Consider the following 20,059-nt stretch of genomic DNA (forward strand, 5'->3'; position numbering starts at 1 on the left):
GAGATCACAAGCAGGCAGAGGCAGGCGGGGGGGGGGGGGGCAGGTTCCCCGCTGAGCAGACAGCCAGACGCAGGGATCGATCCCAGGACTCCAAGATCACAACCTGAGCTGAAGGCAGGGGCCTAACCCACTGAGCCACCCAGGCGCCCCTTCCTATGTGATTTTATTGACTGACATCCATCTTCCCTACTGCACTACTCATATACTCCATAACTGAAGCACCTGTCTGACTTTTTACTCATCATTTTATCTCTACCCAGCAAATAACAGCCCCTAGTAAATAATGAATAAATAAATGAATGAAATGTAGAATTCTGAGCTAAAGCAGGTATCATCTTCATAGCACTGGCTGCCCGTTGCAGACATCAAATGTTTAAAAGCAAAATGTACGGAAGACAAGTCATTAACTGGGGCTACTCTGGCCATCAGCTTAACCTGAGAGACAGGCTTACTGTCTTATTCTGACGGAGTACCAGTGTCTCCCCATACTGGCATATTCGATTGCACTTTTAGTCCCTCCTAACCTACATTACTTCCTAATGGATTACAAGAAGCTGTGAAGAAGGGTGATCACACTTTTCAGAATGCGAAATTACAGAATCGGCTCCATCATGGTCGCTAGTCCGATCCTGGTCAACTGACAAGTCCTTGTGGGGCTTCAGGCAGTAGCTTTACTTCGTGTCATCAGATCGGCGTGAGAGCTGGACGGCCAAAGCTACTGAAAACAGCGCTGACGGCCGGAGAAGTAGCAAACGGCCTCACTGAGCAGCCCCGAGCTGACTCACAGTTGCGACTCGGTAAGCAGTTTTAAGGGCCGTCCGTTGGGTGACGGTATTTGCCTCCCAGACAACTGCAATGAGAAAAGTCTTAGGGCCTGCTGGGGGATGCTGCCTGGCCACGGGAGGCGTGTAGACGCGTGGAACTGTCACAACCGAGCAAGGCGGCCTCTGGCCGTCCCTGACAGCCCAGGGTAAGGAAGTACCTGCAGCGCGCGGCCCTACAGCGGCCCCGGCCCCCGGGACTCAGGAGGCCCGAGCGCCGCGGCCTCGGTTTTCCCGTCTGCAAACCAGGAGCACATGGGAACAGCTGCACATGGGAAGGCTGAGCCTCGCACAGGGCCGCGGCCGGGACCCGCCTCGCTCGCACGTGCTCCCCGCCCCGGCTGGCCCCGCACTCACCCGGCTCGGCGCCCTTCGGGTCCCGCAGCTGAGCCTTGAAGCGCACGCCCGTGAGCTCTTCGGAGCGGGCCCGCTTGGCTGCGCCCAAGCGGGGACCCGCGCCGTCCTGGCCGCTCGGGGCCTTCCTCTTGGGGACCCCCATGGCCGAGAGCGCAGCGGCGCACCGCGATCCACACACACCGCGACCCGGCAAGGGACGCGCGGAAAACGAGGCAGCGCCTCCCGGGGTCCCTGTCCACACGTGCGCCGGAAGAGGCGGGCCTTACGAGGGGGGCGGTGTCAGGGGCGGGGACGCAAGGGCCGAGACAGGCGGAAGGGGCGGGTACTGGGGCGGGGCGGGGCGGGTACTGGGGCGGGGAGGGGCGGGAAGGGGCGTGGCCTGAGGGAAAGCCGGAAGCGGGTTCGCTGTAGGGGAGGTGGAGGTGACGCAGCCTCTGAGCTCCCAGGTTTCGCCCGTTTCGGAGTCTCCGCCGGCTGGCTCGCTTCCTAGGACGAGCGGACACCCCCTGGCACTCCCACCCGGCCGCGGTGAGGAGGAGCCTCCAGCCCCCGCAGCCCCCCGAGGGTTCTCGGCAGGTAGAGCCCCGGGGGCCCTCCATTCCCCGAGGGCGAGAGCTCCCGGGCGTCGCGGCTGCACACCAGGACCAGTTCTTGACCTGAGGGCGCCCTGACGCTGCCGGCAGAAACACTTCTTGACACGCAGTGGGATTGGATGCTTTGCCCATGTGAGGCCCTGCGAGTTGGCCGGGAGGGTGGATGCCCCTGGCTAGGTACCGGGCGGTCTAGGGCGGAAGATCCTCCCTCGCGCACCCGTGCCGAGGGCCGTGCGGGTGCCCCTAACTCCGACCGCACCCTGTGTCACAGCACGAACCAGATGGGTTGTCTGATGGGGTGCAGCCCCACAATGGCCTCCATCCCAGTCTTCCTCAAATGGGTGGGAGGACGTGAACCCTTCCGGCAAGCAGGTGCGGGGGACGCTTAACTTCTGGAAAACCCTTCTTGGACAGGACAGCGGCTTCCACATCCAAGTTCCCATCCTTGAAGTGGAGCCGGCAGATCCAGCCCTACCTAGTCTCCGGGGCTGTCCCCCGGCGCCCCACCCCCGCCCTAGCTGAGAAAGTGATGCAGTGTATGAAAAACTGCTTTGATGGGAAATAAAGCCCCGTGTTTTGTCAGCTGTCGATGACTTGAGAGCCGTATTAAATGCTTTGCAATAAAATAGAGGTTTAAATGAATGAGTAAAAACAGACTGGCCCATTTCTTAATATGGTTTCATCAATACTTGGTTATGTGTTTAAATAAATCATGAACCAGCTCATTAATTGAGTGACTTGGTGATTCCTGGAATTCTCCATGAGGTTGTCTCCTAGTCTGAGGTAATAGGGTCCTGTATTCTATAAACAGAAGTGTAATGAACATCCATTAGTGTGGCCTGCTGCGGCCTGTTGGGATTTAGAATCTCTAACAGAAAAAGCCCCCGTGTTGACCCTGAACCTCAAACCCCGCAAGGTGAGGGAACCCGTGGAAATGCCTGTGTTGTGGGCAAGTCAGATGGAGTCCGAATGGCAGATTTGAGCTGATGTGGCGGTATTAATAGACAACGATATGCTCAAAATTCAAGCTGTAAAGGGCAACACTCTAATCAATAAAGAGAGACTTAACTCTTAATTGTCTGCATTGGTGCTCTTCTGTGGTTAATTGCCAACCACCAACTTTGTTTGCAACCAGGGTGACCCAAAGAGGCAGCAGGGAAAGAGATAAAACAATCAGAAGCCCTATATTCAGTTTCTGCCTGTGTGACCTTGGGCAAATCATCGTCTCTCTTTACAAAGACTAAGAGAGGGTGAGGGAGCGTGCCAGTATTACCCAGCTAATAAGTGTTGGAAACACTCATCCAGTTTATTCTAACTACAGTTACTGTCCTCAGTTTAAAAGCAAAAAAAAAAAAAAAAAAAAAAAAAAAAAAAAGAAAAGGTTGTCCCAGTCCAATCCAGCCTTATCCAGAGATATGCCTGGTGAGCCATGGCTCAGGAACATGGCTAGATGCTTCAGACCAGCCTGACGCTGTGAATTATTGCCACCAGTTAGCTAACCCCACGTTCAGATACCAGGCTTACCGAACAACCTCCAGGTAGTGACATGGCTTTCTGTATTAAAGGCCTGCATGGAAGGAAAGGGCATTACTTGCCCCAAAGAACATTCTAGTCTACTGATGATAAACACCACTGTTTTCATGATGTACTAGGCTGGAGTCTTTGCACTTGCTGCTTTCCCTAAAACTCTGCCCGGACCTCGCATGACTCATACTTTCATCTCATGTGCGCTCTTCCTATCCACATCTCCCCTTTTTCTTATCCTCTTCTGTTTTCCTTTATTACCTTTAATACCAGCAGTGGTCTTAGATATTCACTTGTTTGTCAAGCTCCTTTATTAAAACATACACTCTATAATGGCACAAAACAAAGTTCTGTGTGCTACTCTCACTACCTAGGACAGATGTGGTACATCATAAGGTTCAATAAATATTTATTGAATAAGTAAATGTCTTGGTTAATGTTCAGCCTATTCTAAAAGTTTGTCTCTTGGATCAAAAAGCCTCAGGCTGTAGGATTTTGAGTCTACAACCTTGTGAACTGGCCCCTGGACTGTAGTGAATTAGCCAATGGAAGCGTCCAACCTCTAACAGCCAACCAATTCATCTCTAGTCACAACACTTCTTACTCACAACTGGGGTGTGTGTGTGTGTGTGTGTGTGTGTGTGAGTGTGTGTGTGTCTTCTATTTCAATCTTAGAAGTTTAATTTCAAATTCTGGAAAGGGGTAAAAGGAGAAACTGAATCAGAGCCACTATTAAGTTCATATTAAAGCATGTTTATTGCAGACACTCAGAAGGTGAACAGTAGACATTGCTGTACACAAGAAAAAGTTATCAAGATAGCTTACCCTGTATTATTTCATCTGGCTAAAAGCTTGCTAATGCATTCACATAGAGAGGAGAGATATGGAATTTCTTCATTCTGATGCAAGTTTTTTTCTCTTTGGTGATGAGTGTTTTGGTGCAGTCCTTATGAGATCAAGACAGTTCCATCATCAGCTTGCTTAGCAGTGAGCAAAATGAAGTATTTTTTCAAAGACAGCCACTTTGTCTCAGGTGAAGGACACCATGTACATAAGCTAGAAAAGGTAAGTAAACCTAGAGTTTCTCAATTCAAGTCAACAAAACACCAATATCCACCAATATTTGCTGTGTGCTTTGCACGATACAACCAGCTGTAATAGATTGAAAAAAAAAAGTGTAACACAGTATACCTACCCACAAGGGACTTAAAGTATCACCGAGAACATGACACATCTGGTAAGTTCAACAGCAATAAAGAATTCAGCCATGAGCCCAAGGTGATATATTCAAGAGCCTTCTGCTAATTGCAAATGAATTATTTGACAAATAGACACGTCACATTAGTATGATCCAGGTTTTATCACTGGGGGCTTCTTACTGAAATGACAATGAAGCAGAGAAGAAAACAGGAGCATAAAATTTGCCTTCTTTTCTTTTCTAAAGCAAAATTGAAGAAAAGTAGAAGATGTTGCCCTCCTGTCCAATATGGTATAAATGAGCTCGTCTTGATAAAAAACTGATATATATGAAGTTTGTCTTCTTGAATCTCCCAAGTCCAGGCTCTGCTTGCCCGCTTCCCCATGGCTGTCTGCCCAGCACCTTCTTGCTGCTTGCCACCCCCCCCACCCCCCCACCCCCCCCCCCCCACCCCCACCCCCGTCTTCCTAAAGCCCCAGCTGCTCGCCCAGAGGTCGTCTCCTTGGAAAACGCCCCTCTCTAGTATTCCTTTTTCCGGCTCCCTCCCGGTGCTAGTCCACCTTCATCCCTGTCCTTCCTCCATAACCTTTTCCCTAGAAAAGTATCTCTAGCCAACCACCGGAAAACAGAGAAATCTGATACATTCACCATTAAAAGTTGGAGAATAATAGCAATTTGTAACCAACTTGTGAAAATATTTTTATACCTTAAAAGAGGACACCTGGAGATCTCAACCTCCAAAACGAACGTCTAGTAGTTGTGACATCGAATGGGAATGCGAGTGCGGGTGGGGGGACACGAAGAGGGCATGGGCCAGGAGGAGAGGAGCTTCTGACCCTGGTGCATGAATTTGCGTGTGAACTCCAGCCGTCATCCCATATGTTACATTTTGTAATTGGGGGACATGACTCAGTTTTTAAAAATAGACTTCCAAATCCAGGAAGGATGCACTGATTCTACCAGGACAATACATACAAGAGTCAAGTCCTCAATAAATATGTTGGTGACAAGGGTCTTAGACCAGACCACTCAAAGTACTAGGTTATTGAATTAACAGCCCTATTCTTCGAACAGCAAAATGTAGCAAAATTCATACCCAATTTAGACGGTAAAATATCAAATGATAAACTTTAAAGATATTATGAAGACCAGCCTACCATCTTATCATTACACAGAAATACGAGAAAATATAGAAAATTTGAATCACAACGCACTCAAATTGATAGGTAGTAATAGAACTTTATACCTAATATGTGTTCTTTTGAAATAATATGGAAGTCATAAAAATTGACCACATTCTAGGCTAAAAAGGAGGTCCCAATAAACTAAAAAAAAAAAAAAAAAAAAATCAACATTTACAGACCATGTCCTCTGAACACCAAGCAATAAAATGTAACCTCGATAATAAGAGGATAGGTTTTTTAAAACCCCATAAGGCTGGGGGTGTGGGAGGGAACTTTTACTAAGTAATCCTTGGGAAGCATATGAGAAGTTATGAAAGATTTGGAATGTAGCAAAATGAAAACTTTATACATCAAAGTCTGTGGGGCATAGTGCTAGAAGGAAAATTTATAGCTTAAAATACTTTTATCAGAAATCAAGAACAATTGAAAACAAATGAGCTAATAATTAATAATGCATGTTCAGATCACGAACTTTTTCCAAGAACTGGAAAAAGTAGAACAGAAACAAGCCAAAGAAATAAGAAGGGAAAAGAAGCAAAAACAAGGAGGGAAATCGATTACAAAGAGAATGAAAAAACAACAGTAACAACAACAGCTAAAGAATATCCAGACTCCAAAAGCCGTTTGTTCTTGTTTTTTTTTTTTTTTAAGTTTTTAATCTATCTATTTATTTATTTATTTGACAGACAGAGATCACAAGGAGGCAGAGAGGCAGGCAGAGAGTGAGAGAGAGGAGGAAGCAGGCTCCCCGCGAGCAGAGAGCTTGACTCGAGGCTCGATCCCAGGACCCTGGGACCATGACCTGAGTGGAAGACAGAGGCTTTAACCCACTGAACCACCCAGGTGGCCTGTTCTTGTTTTTTAGGTTAAGTAAACAAACCATGGGAGGATTTTAAATAATAAAAAAATTATAAACAACTATTCTCAAAAACTTTCAAAACAAAAAGGAACAGATATATTTCTGGAAAAGGTCAAAAATACCAAAATTGGCACAAAAGGCACCAGAAAGTTTCAATAGAATTAATTAAACTAAATTAAATGACATTAAATAAAGGAAAATGATATTAAATAAAATGAATAAATAAATAAAAGAATTAAATTAAATTAAATGACATTGAATAAAATCACATGATAATCTAATTTTTCTCAAGGTACAGAAGATTTTTCAGGTAAATGGTAGCAATCTTTTAGGAAACAGATAATCTCTATTTTACTCAGTTTGGTCCATAAAACAAGAGAGAAGGAAAGCATCCTAACATCTTGTATGAGGCTAATACAACTTAAATGCAAAACTAGCTAAAGATAATACAAAGTAAGAAAATGATGGGCTTATTTCCCTTAGGGACATAAATGTGTTTAAATAAAATATTAGCTAACCGGAACCAACCCTGTTCTTAAAAAACAAGAAATACAAGGATGGCTCTATGTCATTTACCACATTAATGAATTAAAGCAGAAAAGCCAATTATTATCTCAACAGATGGAAAAAACATTCAAGGGGTGCTTGGGTGACTCAGTCGGTTAGGCATCTGCCTTTGGCTCAGGTCATGATCCTGGGGTCCTGAGATTGAGCCCTGTGCCGGGCTCCCCACTCATTGAGGAGACTGCTTCTCCCTCTCCCTCTTTCCCTACCTCCCACTTCCCACTCGTGTTCTCTCTTTCTCTGAAATAACTAAATAAAATCTTTTAAAAAATACATTTGAAAAAAATCTCTATGATTTTTTAAATCCCCATAAAACTAGGAATAGAAAAATCTTCCTTAACTTGATAATCACTATATGTACAGTAAGCCTGCAGCAACCATCATGTGTAATAGAAAAACTGTTGGTACACTTGAACTGTGACTGAGAACAATAGAAAAGACGGGGATGCCCATGATCTGCGCTGCTCTCTGTTACTAAAGGTCTTGGGTAATGAGATGAGGTAAGAACAACAACCACAAAAATATGAAAGAATTAACAGAGATAAAACTGTCATCTACTTAGAAAATTCAACAGAAACACTAGAGTTGCACAAGGTTGTCAGAAGTGAGATCAAATTACCACCTCAGTGTCATCCCCTCTATTTTAGCAATAGCTATTGAAAAGTATAGTAGATGAATCACTAAACTCTACCTCTGAAACTAGTAAGACACTACATACGAATTAATTGAATTTAAATGACAAATAAATAAAAATTGTCTCTTATTAAAAAATAAAAAAAACCCTAGTAGAAAACAGGACACCATTCACAAAGAGGGCGAAAACCACAGAATTATCTCAGAATTAAACTAAAAAATACTGCACAGCATGGTCAAGGAGAACACTGTGAAAGACCATCTAACTGAATGAAGAGCCATATTATGTTTACAGAAGCATGTCTTCACATTGTAAATCTTTAACTCTTCCTAAATCAAGCTATAAAACCTCTGCCATTTCAGTCAAAATTAAGAAACTCAAAAAATCCTGATAACTTTGTATAGAGAAATAAAAGTCTGTGAATGATTAAGTCAAAAAGAATAATAGGGTCTTCCTTATCATGCACGAAGACATTTTCAAGGTTTTAATGATCAGATCACACTGGTGATGGTAAGAGACCTGACAAATAGCCCAGGGGAGCAGAACACAGACTCAAAGAGCCATGTTATGGCAGTATAGATTAACAACTCCCAGACTGCTTTATGCACAACCTGGGGTTGAACAAATACGTAAATGGACGGGGGATAATGTGGGCCAGGCTTCCCACTGTTGGAGAGGAAAGTTACATACAACCAGGAAGGCTGGGGTAGAAAGAACCCTGTGGGACTGGATTGGAATTAGAGACATCAGTATGATCTCATGTTTAGCTGAGTATGAACAGAAATGAATAGATACAGATGTACGTGAACACATGTATTCTACCTCAGTTGGTTGGTACATATGCATACATTTCTTAGCTCTCTTCACTGATGGGACCTAAATGTAGGGGCACTCCAGTAGTAATTACCACACCTGGTGCCCAGATCTTGTTTTTTGTTTTTGTTTTTGTTTTAAAGATTTTATTTATTTTTGCAAGAGAGAGAGGGAGAGAGAGGGTGTACACATGTGCACATGCACGCGCATGAGGGGGAGGGGCAGAGGGAGAAGCAGATACCTTTCACCCCCTACCCCAGCATCGAGCAGGGAGCCTGACATGGGACTGGATTCCAGGACCCCAGGATCACGACCTGAGCCAAAGGCAGATGCTCAACCAACTGAGCCACCCAGGTGCCCCTGATCTTGGTTTTTAATATCATTAGCAAATAAAAGGAACCAGGACTCCCTGGAGAAGTGGCTGATTCTATGGCTGGGAGAGAGAGCACATGAAATGAGCCTGGAGCATCTCATAGCATCATAAAGTACAAAACACAGGAGGAAAAAATGGAGGGGAGGGAAGGAATAAACCAAAGGGACACAGGAACCAACCTGAAATAATTCCTAGTGGAATAATCTAAGTGACAAAATAATGAACATAGTATTAGATTATCATCTATGGTATAAAACAAATATACCTAAGTCTATACTGATATAAAAAATGATCGAATAAAGAAATGGGGGAGAAAATCTTCCTTACAAAGTAAGTTTCCTTACAAATTTTTCTTACAAAAATCATCCAAATAATATGTGTAGGTATTCCCTGCTCCAAGAAATGGAGCTTAATTCATACACACAGCCCCACCAGTGGAGACTTAGTGCATAACTCCCAAAGATTAGATTAGGATAGAGGGAAATTGGTGAGTCATAGTGGAGAAACATGGCCAACACTACCTTAACTGAGTGGTCAAGTTTAACATCACCAGTGATAAGTTCCATTGCTATCATGTACCCTTGATGTGATAAATGAGAAGGACATCACCTTTGTAGTATCCTTTCCCCAAACCCTTAACCTCAGCCCAATCACGCGAAAGATGTCAGACAAACCCAAATTGAAGGACAGTCTAAAAAAATACATCACCTCTACCTTAAAACTGTCAAGATCATGACAAACAAAGAAAGACTTGGAAACTGTCACAGATCAGTTAAGACAGGGGAGACATGACAATACAAAGCACTTCAATACCCTGGACTGGATCCTGGAACAGAAAAAGGACCTCAGGGCAAAAGCTGGTGAACTGCGAATCCAGCCTGGGCTTTACTTAGTAACAGAGTACCAATGAGATTTCTTAGTTTTAACAAATGTACCATATAAGCATGCAAAGTACAGATATTACAGGAAACTGGGTGATGATGTACAGAATCCCTCTCTTTTTTACTTTTCTGTAAGTCTGGAATATTCCATCCTAAAAAGTTTATTTGAAATGAAGATCTCTGCCTATATAGCAACTTGACACACAAGAAACATGGCACCGCTATTTTGCGATGGGTTTGCCATCAGAACATGGGTGTTGTGAAAACCACTGCTGAAGCTAAGCCAGATGGGACAGAAAAGGTTCCTATCAACACCATCATCACTAGACACATAGATCAGGCAAGTCCACCCTACCAGTCATCTGATCGACACGTGAGGTAGGATCCACAAGAGAAGCATTGAAGAATTAAAGAGAGGCTTCTGAGATGGGAAAGGGGCCCTTCAAGGATGCCCTGGGGCTTGGGTATGCTTAAAGTTGAACAATAAGCTGGTATCACCATTGATATCTCTCCGTGGAAATTGGAGACCAGCAAGTATTACGTGACCAGCATTGATGCCCCAGGACATGGAGGCTTTATCAAAAACGTGATCATAGCACCTCTCAAGCTGACTGTACTGTCCTAATTGTTGCTGCTGGCGTCGGTGACTTTGAAGCAGGTATCTCCGAGAATGGGCAGACCCAGGAGAATACCCTCTGGCTCGTACACTGGGCATGAAACAACTAATTACTGATATTAACAAGAGGAATTTCTTCAGCCAGAAGAGGTATGTGGAAATCGTTAAGGAAGTCAGCACCTACATTTTAAAAAGTTGGCTACAACCCCGACACAGTAGCATTTTGTGCCAATTTCTGGTTGGAATGGTGACAACGTGCTGGAGCGAAGTGCTAGCACGCCTTGGTTCGAGGGATGGAAAGTCACCCATAAAGATTGCAATGCCAGTGGGACCATGCTACGTGAAAATCCGCATGACATTCTGCCACGTCTCATCCAACCGGCAAGCCCTTTGGTCTGGCCCTCTAGGACATCCACAAAATAGAGGTATTGGTACTGTCCCTGTGGGCCAAGTGGCGCCTGGTGTTCTCAGACCTGGCGTGATGGTCACCTTTGCTCCAGTCAACATTATAACTGAAGTCAAGCGTGTTGAAATGTACCATGAAGTCCTGAGAGACTCTCCAGCTTTTCCTGAGGACACCGTGGACTTCAATGCCAAGAATGCCCCCGTCAAAAATGTTCATCATGGCAACCTGTCTGGTGAGAGCAAAAATGACCCACCAAGGTAAGCAGCTGGTTGCATGGTTCAGGGGATTATCCAGAACCATCCAGACCAAATCAGTGCTGGCTATGCACCTGTGCTGGAATCTCACACAGCTCACACTGCTTGCCAAGTGTGCTGGGCTGAAAGAGATTGATTGCTGTCAGAGTGGGTGGGGGGCAGGCGGGGCGGGAAGCTGGAAGATGGTCCCACTTTCTCGAAATCTGGTGATGCAGCCATTGTTAATATAGTTGCTGACAAACCCATGTGGGTTGAGCATTTCTCTGACTATCCTCCTCTGTGTTATTTTGCTGTTCCTGACGCGAGACAGAGAGTTGTTGTGGGTGTCATAGGAGCAGTGGCCAAGAAGGCTACAGGAACTGGTTAAGGTCATCAAATCTGCCCAGAACACTCGGGAGGCTAAATAAATACTATCCCCGAATACTTACACAACACTGCCCCACCCCTGTCCTAGTCAGTGGCGGAAGAATGGTCTCAATTAGCCATTTAAATTTAATTGTAGAAGACTGTTTAGTGATAATAATGTACCATAAAACCTCTAGAAGGAAGGGAGACTTTTGTGGACCGTGTGTGTGTGTGTGTGTGTGTGTGTGTGTGTGTGTGTGTGTATGAGAGAGAGAGCAGGAGAAGGAGAGGGAGTTTTAAGTAGTTTTTACAATCACTACTTTTTTTTTATTTTTTAAGATTTCACCTATTTGCTTGACACAGAGAGAGAGAGCACAAGTAGGCAGAGTGGCAGGCAGAGGGCAAGGGAGAAGCAAGCTCCTCACTGGGCAGGGAGCCTGCCTGATGCTGGGATCATGACTTGAGCCAAAGGCAGACACTTAATCAACTGAGTCACTCACGAACCCCTAGAATCAGCTCTCTTTAATGGAAACAACTGGACCAAAAATCTGTCACAGAATAAGGGGCACCAAAAAGCAAAAGGAAAAAGATGGTGCGGTAGATTGCAGAATATGGCCACAAATCCCTCCCGGCCCTGGTATGTATGCCCTTAGCAATGTGATTTTGTGCTTCCTCCCTCAGGAGGTGGAGGCATTTCTTCACATGCCCAGCAGGCTTCGGGATTTTCAAGTCTCCCAGCAGCTCAGTGCTGCAACACTGTCCTCTCCTCCGCTCACACCCCCTCTCAGAGCATCCCTGGCTTGCTGGTTTAAATTGTGACAATGTTGCCTATTGGCATTATTTCCTTTACTGTCATTCGTCTTTATGTTTCAGTTTACCTCTTTTTGCATTTGTTAACATTGAATTACATCCCCAATGCCATCTAGGGATGTAATGTCATCCTCATTCCTGGATCACTAATTTCCAACCTAACTGTATTTTCAGAGGGGCTTATTTTGGGCAAATCACCCAGAGTGCAGGAAGATGGATAGAATGGCAAGCTAGTCGCCATGAGTGCTCTGAAGATACCTATAGTGGGTCATGGTGATTCACGTAGACGGAGAAGGGCAGATGCTGAAAGATTAGGGAGAAGAACCAGGACAACCCATGAAGAAAGAACATTCTAGGTAGGAGCTACAGAAAATGCAAAGGCCCTGAGGCCGGAGGGTGATCAGAGAGCTCCAGAAACAGCACAGGGGCTGGTGTGCGTGCAATCAAGGTCAGCTGGAGAGTCAGGTGGGAACCACTCATGGAACCCTTGAACTAGCAAGGGGAGGTCTTCACTGTATTGGAATCCTCTGGGTTTGCAGTTCCCAAACTGGGGTTCCAAAGGACTGAGAACGCCACAGGAGACTCACGAGTTGGAATATTTTTATAAGTTAAAGGAAGTACAGCAATTCCTGACATCTGTTGCAAACTACTAACTCAAGGTAGCTCATGGCTTCAACATTAGGCTGTATTGCTTGTTTCCAAAATTCCTCAGAGACTTAGGCTCTCCCTAAGCCCCTCCCAACTTGCAAGTATATCAGGGGCCACTCCACATGACCCCAGTGCAGCTCTTTCTGCCCGCAGGTCCTGTCCCCATGCTTTCATAAAACCATCTTTTTGCATCAAAGACATCTCAAGAATTCTTCCTGGCTGTCGGCTTCAAACCCTAACATCTCTCCTACACCAGTTACATAAGAATACATTTAAAATACTTCCTTTCAATAAACACGTACTGTCTCCCAAACAATAAATTGTTGGAGCATAAATACTTTTTATTGAGTTTGGCTCTAGCTATTTAATCAACAGAGCAGTTCAGGCTTTTGTTCTTGTTTTTGTTTTGACACAGGGGTTCTGTGAAAAACCAATGAGGCATTAAGGGCACCATGAGCCAAGTTCTGCGACCTCTGCTCTGTGTCCTTAATCGGAACTCACTTTTGTTGATCCTGCATTCCTAACAACGGACTTTGAATTTTTTTTTTCCTTTTGGTACACTCTCTCTTGGGAATGACCATTTAAATTTAAAAAAAATTTTTTTTGGCGTACACCTGTATTCATAGTGACATTATTCGCCATAACCAAGAGATGAAAGGGACCCAAGTATCCATGGATAGACGGCGGGATAAACGAAATGTGATATATCCACTCAATGGAATATTGTTCAACATCAGGAAGGAGGGACATTCTGACACCTGCTACGGCATAGCTGAATGTTGAGGACACTATCCTAAGTGAAATAAGCCAGTTACAAAAGGACAAATACTGTATGATTCCACTCATGGGAGGTACCGAGAGTCGACAAAGTCATAGACACGGAATGTAGAATGGTGCTTGCCAGGGACCGAGGGGAGGGGAAATGGGGGGTTAGTGCTTAACGTGTTTTTGAGGATGACAAAGTTCTGGAGGTGGATGGACGGAATGGTTGCATAACCATACAGGTGTACTGAAGACCACTTAAGTCTGTGCTTAAAAATGGCTAGAATGGTAAATTTTACCTTATACATATTTGACCACAATAAAAAATTATTTTTGGAATTCATGGGCTCCTGTCACTATTACTGACCTAAGTTGAGATTCTCACCTACAGAGGGCGCCATTTGATAGATCCTCGTGGCATCTCCTGGCCTGGTGTGCAGGAGCTGGACCTTGGGAAGCTGTAGTGTTTCCCTTCCCCAGCGCCTCTGCAACAGTCCTGGGTCCCGAGCGCTCACCTTCCTGAGGCTTTTGATGAAGGGTTTTTACCGCTGCTGACCAAAGGGAAACCATCTGGGCATGTGCGTGACCATTCCCTTTTCTTCTTTAGGAGAGAGACGAAGTCCCTAGAGGGGGTAAGGTAATGCGTACATACAACGGGCGGAATGTTACTCGGCCTTGAAAAAGAAGGAGACTCTGACACGTGCCACAACACGGATGCATCTTGAGGACGTTATGCTACGTGAAACAGGCCAGCCACAAAAGGACAGCTACACGGGCACGTAAGGTAGTCAAACTCATAAAGACAGAAAGTAGAATAGTGTTCGTGAGGTCCTGGAAGGACGGGTGACTGGACAGCTCGTGTTTAATGGCGACAGAGTTTCAGTTTTGCAAGATGAAAAAGTTCTGGAGGTTGGCGTCGGGTTTGGCTGCCATTTTGGAGGAAAGCCAGGTGTCAAGAACTCGGGTGTATCACCGTGGGTTGGGGGACAGGGACCATTCTGGGCCGAGGGAGAGGGGGAGGAGGTGAGCCAGCTCTGAGGAGACTGACAAAGTGGAAAAGAGGTGGGGAGAAAAGAAGAATATTCAAAAACCAGGATCAGAGACGATGTTCTAGCCAGTTCACAGGAGAAAGAAAACAAAATATGGTATTAAAACCCATTCCAGTGTCCCACGAGGGGACCAGGGCCACTGTCATTGAGATGGACACGTTGGAAACTACTTTCATCCTTACCTAAGAAAGGAAAGTGTATTTGGTCACAGGGACAGTCCCAGTGGTTCAAATGGAAATCAAACACTGTCTTAGGCTTAATAAAAATAATACACTAACTCTCCCACGAAATGGCTATATTTCTTTTCATGGCTCCCACCGATGAGGCTTCTACTCTGACTAGTCTTTTGGCTATATTAGCTCTAAACGGCACCACTATCCACACATAAGAGCTGGGATTCGAACAGCTGTGCCTGAGGTCGGACCGTGGGACCCATACAACTAGCCTTTGCCCTACGCTCTGCCAGCCTGCAGGGCAAGCTTGGTTTTCAGAGCTATGCATGCTTCTTCCCAACATAGTACAGAGCTTCCTTCCATCAGCATGCTTTCCTTTCTGATAGCAGAGCTCTGGGTAGGAAGCGTGCCCGAGCCCCAGCAGGGAAGGGACAAGAAGACAAGAGGGTGGGGAGGAGGGTGGGGGTCTCTGGTGCAAACTCGGGTCTCTCTCAGGCAGACCCAGCTTCCTGCAGTGTCTGCTGAAGGCAGCAGGGAGCAACCTTAGAGCTTCTGTGGGGACCCAGCACCTTCTAGTCTTGACATGGAAGCGTGTGCTCGCTTTCAGAAACAGAGCTCTGGGAATTTTCACTCTGGAATCTCCCATGGCTCAGAATTCAGTCATTCCCTGTGCTCCAAGAACCCCCAGAAGCTTGCTTGCATTGCATTCTTCTTTTAGAAAGAGAAAAAATATGGTTGGCATTGAAACAGACTGGTAGTCTATACAGAAATGAATGAAACAATGCATTTGAGAAAACATCAAGGAAGGTCAAGGACTCATATAGATTTAGCCCAATTTCCTGAAATCCTACATCTAATTTAAATAGGTCATGGGCTTTTGGAGCCCAAAACGGACTTTACAGCCCAAGCTTTTCATTTTGCATGTGCGGAAACTGAGGGCAGGGAGGTCAAATGCTTCTGCGTGTGGCAGAGTGGACACTATTGCTGTTGATGCCTTTGACCTTGGACGGACTGCCGTACAGACATCAGTCGGCATATTCTTACAGTCCTCCTTCCGTAGCCTTCAGGGCCAACATCCCCCACACAACCTTCCTAGTGCCTCCCCAGCCTTCAGTCCTCAGTGAGCAGGCTTTTTGCTTTTGATGTCGCTCTTTGGTGCCAGCTCTATAAACAAACCACCGTTTGTTGCTTTCTAAAAATAAGCCTTTTTAGCTCTGGACAACATTCGGCTTCACTCTCATGGGCTGAAAGGTTGGTTTCTTTGAGGCTGACAAACGGTGGCTTGTGTCTTCTGAGAATGGCTGCCGCCTGTCTTCGCTGAAAGGCCAGAACTTTACCTGGATGGCGTAGGAGACAGAGGTGAGGTGCAGGGCTGGAGTCCGAGCACGCAGCACAAAACACAGCCTCCAATACAGGCTTGGCTCTGCGGAAAGGGAAGGAGTCAGGGTCTCAAAAATGGAGGCGAAGAGGCATGTCCCTTAGAGCTGGAAAGAATGGACAGGATTGCTTCAAAAGAGGACGGGGGAGGGGGAAAAGCATGGGATTAACCATGTCCTGCAAAGGATGTTTCTTACACAGAATGGGGGTGGCCAGTACAGAGGCACTTCTCACACCTGTGTGCAAGGACCACACAATGGTGCCACCCCACAGAAAAGAACGCTTTTACTCCATACCAGCAGCCAACCCGGATTTCTTTGTCTTTGTTGTTTAAGAAAGCTTCAGATTCTGTCCCAAATGATGTGCAGGAGTTCGTGTGGTCAGTTTCCACGTCTGAGGTCTAGAGACAATCGTAGCATCACGGCCAGCTTCACGGGGACGTGAGCTTTGCCGTTGCTCCAGACCACATGCTCGAAGAGCCCACACTTGGCTCACAGGCTCTGCTGTCGCTCTCTTGAAATTCTTCATAATTTTTGGACAAGAAACCCCAAGTTTTTATGTTGCACTAGGCCAGTGAGAATGATGTAGCTGGATCCTAGGTAGTACCTGTCTCAAAGGGCCGCTGTGAAGAGTGACATTTCAGGAGCCCTCTTGCCGGACTTGGTGGGAAAGGTCATTCCTCTTCTGGACCCCACACTTCCAAGTCCCTTTGGGTCCCCAACAAAGGAAAACCACTTACTGCTATGCCCTCATTCCCCCCTCTCTAAATATTATAGTCAAACACCTCAACTCTGGGGCACCATAAAAACTCTATGGACAGGAAATGACCTTCAGGAAATGAATACTACATTATAAATTTTCTGAAGTTGTAAAAACCTATAGAATTTGCCATTTTAAGGGTACAATTCAGTGGTGTTAATTACTTTCACCATGTTGGGCAACCATCTCCACTATCTATTTCCAGAACTTTTTCATTACCACAAACAACAGCTCTGGACCCATTAGGCACTAATTCTCCATTCTCCCTTCTTTTAGTAACCTCCAATTCACTTTTCATTTCCATGAATTTGCCTTTTCTAGATAGTTCATGTAAGTGGAATCATACGTGTTTATCATCTTGTGTCTGGCTTGTCTCACCTTGTACAACGTTTGGAGGAATCAGAAATCATTCCTTTTTATGGCTGAATACTAGTCCACATTTTGTTCATCTACTCATCTGCCAATGGGTACTGGGGCTGCTTCTACCTTTGGGCTCTTGTGGAAAATGCTGCAGAAAATATTGTCTGACAAGTGTCTGTTTGAGTCCCTGCTTTCACTTCTTTTGGGGACAAAATCCTGGACCCATATTTGACCCCTCCAGTCCAGGGACACTCAGCGGCCAGGCCAGTCTTTCACCAACACACACCTGATCGCCTCACTCATCTCCTAACAACCTTTTGGTGGCTTAGGATAAAGATAGGAACGCTCCCAAGGACTTAGGGTAAGGATGCAAGTGCTCACCAAAGTCTCTGGATCCCTGAGCGCTGGCTGCCAACCTCTCCACATCAGCATGTCCCACCCTTTGATTTCTGCCCTGCCTGCTCTAGACTTCTTTTTTATTTTAAGTAGGCTCCAAAGCAGGGCTTGAACTCAAGACCCTGAGATGGAGACCTGAGCTGAGATCAAGAGTCAGATGCTTAAACGGACTGAGACACCCAGGTGCCCCACAGGTGCCTTTCTCTACAATGTTCACCCTCCCAAACACCTAGGTTTGGCTAGCTTTTTCTTGGCAAACTGTTCCCATCTTTCCTATCCATCTTGCCTTAAAAACAAAACAAAATAACAAATGAACAAACTAAAAATCAGAAACAGACTCATAAATACGGAGAACAAATTCGTGGCGGCCAGAAGGGAGGGGGCTGAGAGGATGAGGGAAGTAGGTGAAGGGGATTAAAAGGTACAAACTTGGGATGACTGGGTGGCTCAGTCAGCAGGGTGTCTGCCTTCAGTTCAGGTCACGATCCCTGGAACCTGGGATGGAGTCCCACAGTGGGCTCCTTGCTCAGCGGGGAGCCTGCTTCTCCCTCTGCGGGCTGCGCCCCCGGCTTGTGTGCTCTCTCTCTCTCTGTGTCAAATAAATAAATAAAATCTTTTTAAAAAAATTTTATTTATTTATTTGACAGACAGAGATCACAAGTAGGCAGAGGTAGGCTAAGAGAGAGAGAGGGTATCAGGGCAGGGAGCCCTATGCGGGGCTAGATCCCAGGACCCTGAGATCATGACCTGAGCTGAAGGCAGAGGCTTAACCCACTGAGCCACCCAGGTGTCCCTAAATAAAATCTTTTAAAAAATAAATAAAAGGTATAGACTTCCAGTTATAAAATAAATCAGTCGTGGAGATGAAAAGGACAGTATGGGGAATATAGTCAATAATACTGTGACAACATGTGGTGACAGATGGGACTATACTTATTGTGACAAGCATTTGGTAATACAGAGAATTGTCCCATCGCTATGTTGTGCACCTGAAAATAACAAAACATAGTATGTCAACTATAAGCCAATAAAACAATTTTTACTATCACTCAGCTCCCCCTCTCTTCTGCTCTGTGTCCCCTTTTAGTTTATGATTCTCCAGTCACTGTCCTCCTGTCTGTATTAATGACTAATATTTTTAGAAAGATTTTATTTATTTGACAGAGAGAGATAGCGAGAGAGAGAGAGAACACAAGCAGGGCGAGAGGGAGAGAGAGAAGCAGGCTTCCCGCTGAGCAGTGAGCACAAGTAGGCAGAGAGGCAGGCAGAGAGAGAGAGGAGGAAACAGGCTCCCCGCTGAGCAGGGAGCCCGATGCGGGGCTCGATCCCAGGACCCTGGGATCATGACTTGAGCTGGAGGCAGAGGCTTAACGACTGAACCACCCAGGTGCCCAATAATGACTAATACTGACCAAGCATTTACCAGCTTCAGACCTTGTCCTGGTCACGTGTATTAACTAATTAAAGGGTCGCAAGCCTGAGACTTTATAGAGAAGGAAACCATGGGTGTGCATGGTCAGCAACAGAGCCCACACTGGCACCTGGAAACAAGTTCATGCCTACACAACCTTAGCAGGAGGCCCCCTCCGGCCCCCAACCATGTGGGAGCCAGTTTCCCTGACTGCACATCCCCTAGCACTTACCATTTCATACTGAAACCAGAGAAGTGAATGGCTGGGACCCCAGCTACACCCGGGACCCGAGTTTTGAGCAACCAATACTTACTTACTCAGTGGCTCCTAGTGCTAGGCATCCTTACCTACATTCCCAGCCTCAGTTTCCCCAATCTAGAAAGTGCATACTAATACTTATGTCCAAAAGTTATTGAGAAGGTTGAGGGTTTTGTTTTTTTTTTTAAGATTAAAAAAATTAATATTCTCTACAAACCAACATGGGGCGGAACTCATAACCTGGAGATCAAGAGTTGCACGTTCTACCAACTGAGCTGGCCAGGTGCCCGGAGAAGGTTGAGTATTTTTTAAAAAGATTTTATTTATTTATTTGACAGACAGAGATCACAAGTAGGCAGAGAAGCAGGCAGAGAGAGTGGGAAGCAGGCTCCCAGGACCCTGAGATCATGACCTGAGCCAAAGGAAGAGGCTTAACCCACTGCACCACCCAAGCGCCCCAAGCTTGAGTATTCACTGTGCCCGGTAGAATGGGTCCCACTGAACAAGGATTGAGGTTTAGCCCTTGCCACCCTACCTCCAGACTGGGAGGAAGGGGACAGAAATACCAGTTCCTCCGACGGAGCGCCTGCTGGAGCCCTCCTGGATCCTTGCGGCGCATCTCCTCGACGTTCC

At 45.8% G+C, this 20,059-nt stretch overlaps 1 protein-coding gene and 1 long non-coding RNA gene across 3 annotated transcripts in view; both read right to left on the bottom strand.

Moving 5' to 3' along the window:
* Positions 1–1,448, bottom strand: part of URB1 (URB1 ribosome biogenesis homolog) — a 67,976-nt gene extending 66,528 nt beyond the window's left edge. Inside the window, exon 1 of the mRNA XM_032353767.1 lies at positions 1,179–1,448. Within this exon, the coding sequence (XP_032209658.1) occupies positions 1,179–1,320 (142 nt within the window). The 5' untranslated portion in view covers positions 1,321–1,448. The remainder of the gene's footprint in view (positions 1–1,178) is intronic.
* A 2,581-nt stretch (positions 1,449–4,029) lies between these two features.
* Positions 4,030–20,022, bottom strand: LOC116596576. 2 transcript variants are annotated; one of them, XR_004288192.1, is made up of 2 exons: positions 19,962–20,022; positions 4,030–4,673 (listed from the first exon to the last, which is right to left on the bottom strand). It is a non-coding gene; the product is annotated as an uncharacterized LOC116596576 (long non-coding RNA). The 2 variants fall into 2 exon arrangements; XR_004288198.1 differs by having other exon boundaries at positions 19,993–20,018.
* Positions 20,023–20,059: the final 37 nt, after the last annotated feature.

This window comes from Mustela erminea, chromosome 1 (assembly GCF_009829155.1).
Source record: "Mustela erminea isolate mMusErm1 chromosome 1, mMusErm1.Pri, whole genome shotgun sequence".
Lineage (NCBI taxonomy): Eukaryota > Metazoa > Chordata > Mammalia > Carnivora > Mustelidae > Mustela > Mustela erminea.